The 9,290-nt window shown below is 38.6% G+C and overlaps 1 protein-coding gene across 1 annotated transcript in view; it reads right to left on the bottom strand.

The window, feature by feature from the left end:
- Window positions 1-9,290, bottom strand: part of prkn (parkin RBR E3 ubiquitin protein ligase) — a 164,366-nt gene that overhangs the window by 69,931 nt on the left and 85,145 nt on the right. The window contains exons 5-6 of the mRNA XM_084391429.1: window positions 7,445-7,528; window positions 6,008-6,123 (exon numbers count right to left, since the gene is read on the bottom strand). Coding sequence (XP_084247555.1) covers window positions 6,008-6,123; window positions 7,445-7,528 — 200 coding nt within the window. The remainder of the gene's footprint in view (window positions 1-6,007; window positions 6,124-7,444; window positions 7,529-9,290) is intronic.

Genomic DNA, 9,290 nt, shown 5'->3' with positions numbered 1-9,290 from the left:
TCACAGCCAATCAGAACATACTTCGGATGTTAGGCAGAGATGGTCAGTGAGGGAATTTTCCGATACCAATTCTGATTATTTTTATACTAAACCCTACAAAGCTTTCATATTTGATACACAAATGTCTCAGGCCTCTAAATGATCAACATGATCAAAACTGCTGAAAAACCTGTTTTACAGAATCTACTACATGCATCCTGTCGTCTGATTTATACTTTATACTTTTCAAAAACTTAGTAAAAAATTATACTTTTTATTTTAATTTTAAAATTGTAATTTAATTTGAATTATACTAAGTAATTATACTTAGTAATTTTACTAAGTAAAATGACTTTTAGTAAAAACGTCCACCTTCATGTCATGGTTCACATGTCTTTTTGATGTGAAATCTTTGATGACCTTTATAAAGTTAACATAAGAATACATTTTATATTGTATGCATGTAATATTTCAAGATGAACATTCACTGGATTGAAGCAACTAAAGTTCACTTGATTATCCATACATCCTCCATCATTTTTTTATGGCCAAAAAAGAAAGAACAAAGCCTCTGCTTTTAAACAACAATACAAAAATAAACATAAAAACACTTTATTCTTGCTTCATTCAGTCTTTATTAATACTTGAATGTGAATGTTTCGTAAAATCTTTTTTCAAAAATCTAACAAAAATCGGAGAAAATCATGTTTTTGTCAAAAGTATCGGATTCAGAACGATGATCAAAACATACATTGAGTGGATCACGTCCATCAACACCTCAAAGCTTCACAGTCGTTACTTCTTTATGGGTCCGACATCTCATTCTGTAACGTTAGGCAGTTTTGATTTCTATGTTGTTGAATGTCTGATGATAACGGCATAAGCAATCTTCTATCCGTTCCTGGTTTACGCAGATCTTTTTTCTTTGCTTGTAATTTCAGAAGATGCGTAACAGCGCCCCCAACGGTATAGCAGTGAAAACATGGGTTGCTGGAAAAACTTGTCAAGGGCAGAGAAGTTGTTGAGTTTTTGGTGTGCAATATGATCCGTACAGTTTTCATGAGATTCCCTGGAGAAGAGCACTGATGAGGAGAGGGCTGCTGGGAGAACGGGGGCGGGTAGAGAGCTTGTTTAGATATGTTGCTTGTTCAAAACATTCGGAAAACCTCAAATACCCTTGTTACTTTAGTGTAGTTTTCTTTCCATTTCTCCAGTCCTCCCCCTTCACTCGCAAACCCAGACTCACTTGACTGGAAGTCGACTTGCTAACACAGTGTTCCACCTCTCTGACCCGGCTCTCCCGCTTCTATTGTAAGAGCCTGGCCGCGTCCTTGTCGATGCCCTTTTAAACAAACGGAGGAGATCTGTGAGGAGGAAGACGAGTGGAATGGAGGACGGTGGGAAAACAAAGCCCTACTCAGGAAGGTAATTGCGGCACTACTTCAATCAGTCCTTGATTTGAATGGTGGTTGTTGGTGATTGGGCTTCATTGTCTGGTTCCTCCAGGCGCTCGAGCGCCCTCCACGCGAGAGCAGCAGGTAGAGCGTCTACGCGGGACCGCCCCGCTAATAGCTGACCTTCATTGGCAGGACACACTTAGCGCTCACTCTTTCTGAAAAAATGGCCACTGTTGATTGAAGGGCGGCACAGCAGGAGGTGTACGTAGGTTGCAGAGTACAGAAAGCTTACCGTTCAGAATGTTTGTATCAACTTTTAGTTTACCTGTCCAATGTGTTGCAGGCATTTCATCTTTTCTGACTGCTGGATCAATCAGAAAGTCTCCAAACTGCCCTGTCAAACTTGCCTTGTTTAGAAAGTTATTTTTCCTTTCTGGTTGTTGTCTGTTGCTTTGTAATTTGATCAGTCTAATGGTCTATAAGTGAGTCTTATGGTGCGTTCAAGTCATCTCGTATAGATCGTATTTACGAGTTGAACGCACTTGAACGCCACCACAATGTCGTAAATACCAGTGGGGAGCTCGGGATTTTCTCTAAGCTCCGATCTTTACGAGTTGGGGGCGTGTCAGTGATTAACATGGCGGAATACACAATACGTAAAGGTATTTAGCTGTGATATTGTCAGGCTTTTCTATTAACAGCGCAGTTAGCTAATCGCCAACACAGAATATGATAGTATTATAATATAACAATGCAACATGTAACAATGTGTTGGCAGTGGCTTCATAAATTAATTAAAAACATAAAAATACAAAGTACACCTGATGCACATTTCTTTGTTCTTCATTTTCTAGAACAAGAGTTTAAGAATCTTACTGTATTTTTGTGTAATTAATTAAGAGAAAGTACTCCGCCATTTTGCTCCGACGAAAGTGACTTGAACGCACATGCCGTTATAAGCACGACTTCCCACCTCGTACGTACGAACTTCCCAGGAGGACTTGAAAGCACCATTACTAAGACTTTATATACAGAAAGAAGGTGCACTCGTATTATTATTATGAATGGGAGGAAGTGCAACGCCCAATATGGCGGAATCAGTCCCGCCCTCATAAGAAAAGAGCCAATCATTGACTGGTAAAGTCATCGCGTCACTGCAGCTGCCGTTAGAAGCTTCGGTTCCTATAGAAACAGTCAGTGTTCTGAGACGAGCGCTTATGACTGTGATTGGGCATTAGCTTGGTCCAGTCTGAAAAATGCATTTTTTTGTCACGATTCAAGCATTTAGAAACAAGATTTATGAGACTTTTGTGAGTTGTTGTCAGATTTCAGTGGTGATTTCAAATATTTAATCGTAAGCTTGGCGAACAGTTTTGGAAAATTTGATGTTTCCCCATTCAGAGAGATAGGAGCTGCACTTGCATGACCGAGAGGCGTTTTAAAGATGGCCGCCGAGTGAAATGATGTGTCTTAAAGGAACTTTGGTCTTACACAGTGTGCTAACCAGGTGCCTATTAACAACAGCATTAATTGTTTGGCCTAATATTACTTTTAAAGCTATTTTATTTTAAATGTATTAAACTGCAACTATAATTACAAATATATTTAAATACTTGATAGACAAGTTTCAATAGAAATGACATCAAAGTATATTTTAGTTTACCATACACTTAAACCTAACAGCACATTGAAATCTTAATTCAAAAACAATAAGTCCTGCTTTTACAGACAGAGCCAGGATTAGGCCTTAGTTCAATTAGGACATTCAAGTAGCTTTTATAAACGTGCCTTGGAAAGAAGAAAAAAACCTTACTGATGTGCATCGTGAGACAAAACAATGGCACTGATATATTTTAAGATATGCCGGTGCAATTTGCTTTCAGTTAAAACAACATACATTTTAGTCTTGGCCTGGCCTAAGTTTTTTTTTGTGAAACCAGGGGTAGAGAAGTACTTATGAAATGACATATACATAAGTACTTAAAGGTGCATTGTGTAATATTTAGGAGCATCTGTTGACAGAAATGCAATATCATATACATAACTTTTCAGTGGTGTATAAAGACCTTACTTAATGAACCGTTGTTTTTATTACCTTAGAATGAGCCATTTCTATCTACATATACCGCGGATCCCCTTACATCGACATGTTTCTACGGTGGCCCTAAACGGACAAATGCGTTTCGTCACTATGTTGTTCTTCGTGCAAGGAAGCTTCAGCTAAAGTCAGTGAATAAAGCACTGACACAATGATGAACAAGTAACAATAATATTCGCAATAACATATCGTTTAACTGAATAATTAAGTAAATATAATTTCTTCATTTATCTTGGTAAAGAAACCTCATACTCTCTGCTGTCTCAGATGACGACATCTCCTGTCGGCCACCATAACTTCTGTTGGTTGCAATTCGTAACCTCACCACTAGATGTCGCAAAAATAAATAAAATAAAAATAAATAAATCACACACTGCACCTTAAAGTGGGTAAAAAAAAAATTTATGTTGACTTTTTGGGTGAAGTAGAACACAAACCGCACTAGTACACCCATTCTGGTAATGCTGTGCTGAGTGGAAGCTCCTTATTGGTCAGGGGCTGCATGACTTAAAGTGGGCGGTAGCTCAACATGGGCTTGGCCCCGCCCACTCTAGAATGATCACCACATCCCCATTGCTCTGGCTTATCACTGGTAACTATCTCATATGCCATATGCAGCCACAAGTTTCTTCTGCAGGAGAAGTGGTCAGGACAAGTGGACTTTTGTCAGCGCCAGGACAGTTTAAGCTACCTTGTGTGGTCTTAAAGGCCTGATATACTCACACGGCGAAGTTCTTTTATGTTCTTCGCTTAGGGGTAAAACGAAGTTCAAAATATGCGATCAGTGATATACTGTAGGCGGACATCCGATGCCGCCAACTCTGCTGAGAGCGACGGTTAATATGTAAATATGTGCTGCACTCTTTTCTCTCAAAAACAAAATAAATGCACAAAATATAAAGTGTTTGCATGAGCTCTGCAGAATTCTGCACTCAAGTAAAGTCACGTCACATTTATTTATATAAAGCCTAGAACTTTACACAATAAATTGCTTAAAATTAAGCAGCTTCAAAGTATTGAACATGAAAAACAGTGTCAGTGTCTCATCAGAAGTACAACTTAAATTTCTCTTCAGTATGTTTTTACTAGCAGACGTCTGACCACGACGGACCAATGTATACAAAGGTGTTTAGCAGCCGGAGCGACCTTTTCCGGAAACCGCTGTATCGAACTCCCAAAACGAACTCCATAAGAAACTTTGTTTTGGATTGATTTTGTTCGAAATGACATCACATCAGTTTGTTCTTCAATTTCGCTTGAAGTATATCAGGGACTTAACTCTTCTCAAGGGCTTCTCTCGTCCGGGTCCCTCTCGATCAGAGGAGAGGCAATGCCAGTACATCTGAGAGAGAAACCGGATGCTGCCAAAGGAGTTAGCAGTGCTAGGTCTCAAAGGCCTTAATGGGCCAAAGCTCCATTGAATGGCCATTGACCTTCTTCTGGTCGGATACTAGTGAGAAGTTTCCTCCGCCCATATAATGATGGTGGGAAACCATCGACTATTGGTCGAATTACCCTATCGAGATGTCCCTATAGACCGTTTCCAGCAATTTAAAGCACAATGTTGGTGCCTGCAGGTATTAACTAACAGGTCTTCTTTAGGAGTGTGTAATCCTACCCATGATCACCTAACAGTTCCCATCACCAGCACAGGTTAGCTGCCGGATGCCATCCCGGAGCCCACTGCTGCCAGCCAGCCTTTATTCATGGGGAATACCCCATGTCTGTCTTATTTCCACAATAAGTATTCTTTTAAAAGTATATTCTTTTTCACAAGAGTACTTTTTCAAAAGGGAACTTTGACTGTAGTTTAACTACTTTCAATAATAGCTTGTAGCTTGACAAAGTTTCAAAGCAGTGATGAGTTTGTATTGTAGGCAGAGCTAAGCAGAATAACAAGACAAAACAGAAATAACTGGGATTTATAACTGTGGCACATTCCAATATGCATCAATCGAAATAATCTGCAAGCCTCAAGTTAAAAATATGCCTATAAACCAATATTATTTAAATGATTATTTAAATAATGAAACGTATATAAAAATATTTAAAAAATCGAATATTACCAGAGTACGTTTTACAAGAAAATGCACTTGTAGTCTTTCTACTTAAACATTTCCCATTTAATCCGATATGCTACTTGCCATTTCTTTGTAATTATTTCAGCAATTTACTGGCAATTTCTGAGTGAAAACTGTTTCTACACTTTTGTGTGTGTGTGTGTGTGTGTGTTTGTGTCCGCATTAATTCAGGGATTCATTGTGTTAATATATTTATGGTTTCAGGGTTTATTTACAGGTTTTAATCGATTCCCTAATAGAAACCAAGCAAAAACTAAATGTTTTGTAATCGTGGCTGGTTAGGACAAAAGCTTTTATCGTTTGTTGGTTTCTCACATCACGCCTGTTTGGGACACGCTGAGATTAATGTTGTAATGAACTGTCAGATTGGCTCTTAGCTGTGCAGCCTAAGAGACTCATTTCGACCTCTATGATGGGTTTAGAGACGCATGGAAAAACCGAGAGCAACTCACACAATGTCGGTGCAGGCGATGCAGGGCACTCTGCGTGTGTTGGGCATTATCAAGTCCAGCGCTGCTGAAGTGTCATGATCATCGGTGGGGTGGGCAGCACATTTCAGGTAAAACTCCTACAAGAAGCACAAACCAGATGCAATCATGTCCTGCAAACCCCCACTAACAGACTAAAACAACCCCACGGCATGCGGGTAGCATTACTGGATCAAGCTGAGTTAAAGCTACCAATTTAGTGCAACAAGTGGATGGTCCTCTTTGTCTGTCAAGCACTTACAGCACTAGACAGACAAAAAGGCACAATAAATATTATTCCTCATTGAAAATGGCTTTCTAAAATTAGTACAATCTGATGTAGCATGCTTAGTCAAATGTAAGTGACTTACAATGTAATGATAAAAAGTGTGGACTAGCTGTAAACACATTTACTCAAGACACCAGAAGAGAATTTCAGGTGTGAATCCAGCCAAGGCAACGTCCATTTCCTCCATCTCTCACCACAATTTCCTGTCTTAACCCTCATCCTTCCCTTGCACTTTGTAACATATCTTTCCCTCATGGGTCAAAATGACCCGAAGCCCTAAAATTATACTTTTTTTTTTTTGGTCCAGAAAGCTTATTTAATTATTATTTTTTTTATTTTTTTACCTTTAAATTACTAGATTTGATCAATTAATAATAAATAAATAGCCTAGTAATTTAGTAATTTAAGCACATTCCTCACACTCTTTCACAAATTCAAAATAAATCACAATTTCATGCATAACCCTTTTAATTCAGCTCAAAATATCTTACATTGGGTGTCTTTGCCAACCTCTTGTGGAAAAAAAGAAAATATAACATGTTATTTCATGAATCTTGCCACTAGATAGCCTTATAGATCTATTTGGAGCAAATGCACTCTTCCTCTTGGTCCTAAAGTCATTTCTCTTCAGTATGCATTCAGATATACATGTATACATAATAAAGTATTTTTTTTAGGTAAAGTTTTAGTATTTTTGGTTAGAATTTCTTTGCATTTTTAGGGTTTTGTTTGTGTACATTCCTTGCATTCCTTGCATTCCATTCATTCCTATGGGGGTCAAATTGACACAAGAGGTAAGGATTTGTTACTTTTTTTTATTTCAACCACAAAACGAATTTTTTTTGTGTATTCGTGGTTCAAGTGTGACAAAAGTCCTAGGATTTTGGACCCCTCTAATGAACACTCAATTTTCTACAAATATTTGTTTCGGGTCAAAATGACCCAGGGGAAGGATAATAAACCAATCTGTTTTAGCTGGTTTAGGCTGGTTTTGCTGGTCTCCCAGCCAGTTTTAGCTGGTTTAGGCTGGTTTTGCTGGTCTCCCAGCCAGTTTTAAGGTGTGTTTTTTTTATTCAAGAAAGTGGCAATAGAATAATTAATATAATCATATGACAAAATTGTTGCTGTCTCACCGCTAGTGTGCCATCACAGTCTTGTGACTGACATACTCCATGAATCCTGTTAGGGAGAAGGACGTCATCCCAGCAGCACGGCCCCTACAGACAACACACACAACATCACAGAGATGATGGACATCAGTCACAGGAAGATGAGGACGACTATGGTAATTGGACGACAAGTAAAGGGTAGGAATGTGATGAGGAATATAGAGTAAGATAGAAAGAAGGGTCAAAAGACAGAAGGGCAGTTTAACGCAAAGAGAAACGGATCAAAAACTTTGAACATTGGCTGACTGAAAAAAAAACCCCTTTATACCTACCAGCTGAAATGAACACTAGTGGTCAGATTATCGATTAATAAAGACCTCAAAACAGTCTTACCATAGTGCATGATTTCTAAATCATGGATTTGGTTTTTCTGACATAGAAATGTTAGGTAACTAACATTGCACTTGTGATGCAGAGCACTCGAATACGAGTCCCATGAAACACAAACCATGATAAAAGAGCTCAAATACTTGTAGAAGCAAGTTAAAATGGCACGGTTGATTAAGAAAATGCGTTTATATCTCAAGTTTGCTTTTGTTAACATTATCGGTTAGGTTTATGGCAGAGTTTAGTGTAGGTGGCACAATATTTTTGATTACAATACAGCATTAACCTTAGTGCCACTTACCAGACATTTAATTTCTTAACTGCTGCGAAACGTACAACCACCAACAACCAGATTCACGTTCACCTGTTTCTGATAAAATGAACACACTTTTAGTGCCTCTAACTGGACATTTCACTTTGAAAGTGTTGTGAAACATACAAACCAAATTTTAACCAAAAACATTTAGCAGAAATGTCGCCACAGACACTTTTTTCGCCTTAATTGCCTTAAAGGAATAGTTCACTTAAAAATGAAAATTATATCCTCATTTCCTCATCCTTAAGTTGTTGTTCTTTCCTTTCTTCTGCTGAACACAAAAGATGATATTCTGAAGAATGTCTGTAATCAGACAGTTGATGGACCCCATTGAAATACTATTGAAGTCAATGGGGTCCATCAACTTTCTGATTACAGACATTCTTCAAAATATCATCTTTTGTGTTCAGCAGAAGAAAGAAACTATTCCTTTAAGGAAGTAGTTCACCAAAAAAGTGAAAATTCTGTCATTATTTACTTAATCTCATGTCATTCCAATCTGTTTTTTCTCTTGAAACAGCGACTTTTTGAAGAATCTTTATATAGCTCTTTTACATACATTGAGAGTTGCTCCTAAAACAACCCAAAAAAAAACATACAAAGTGCTGCGTAAAAATTCCAAAATGGCCTTTTTGTAAGTATCTACTGAAAAATAACAATGCAGGTTAAATAATTATAGATAATACATATAAAACAAGTATTTTTTTTAGAGTGGACTATCCCTTTAAAAACCACCAGCATCAGACCGTGTTCTTTATACCTGCCACCTCCGTCTCACACTCTTCCTTGTCCTTCTGCCAGATTAAGACACTCTCTCCATCCATAATTGTTTTGGGAAAACGTCTCCCCCACCCCACCCCGCCTGACTCCGACCGTGCCTGATTAGCATAAGCATTTAAACATTCTGACAGGGCCCTTAATAAGCAAGAGAAAAGGTTAAGAAAATCATTACTCGCCCACAGGGGGAGCGGGAGGAGGAGAAGGGAAGGAGGGATGAAATGCGTGCCGTGGTGGAGGAGCCCGGAGATTACACGAAGACACCTGCTTAGAGACAGCAAGGAAAGGTCACACAGACCCCCGACGCGTCGGCTCAAAACAAACGCGCGCGCACACACACACACGCGTACGCCACTGAGAGTGTAAATGATTAATGAGAAAAACGCAGAT

This window comes from Rutilus rutilus (assembly GCF_951802725.1).
Source record: "Rutilus rutilus genome assembly, chromosome: 20".
In the NCBI taxonomy this organism is placed as follows: Eukaryota; Metazoa; Chordata; class Actinopteri; order Cypriniformes; family Leuciscidae; genus Rutilus; species Rutilus rutilus.
The sequence above is the reverse complement of the archived record's forward strand: the minus strand, read 5'-3'. Positions and strand labels throughout refer to the sequence as shown.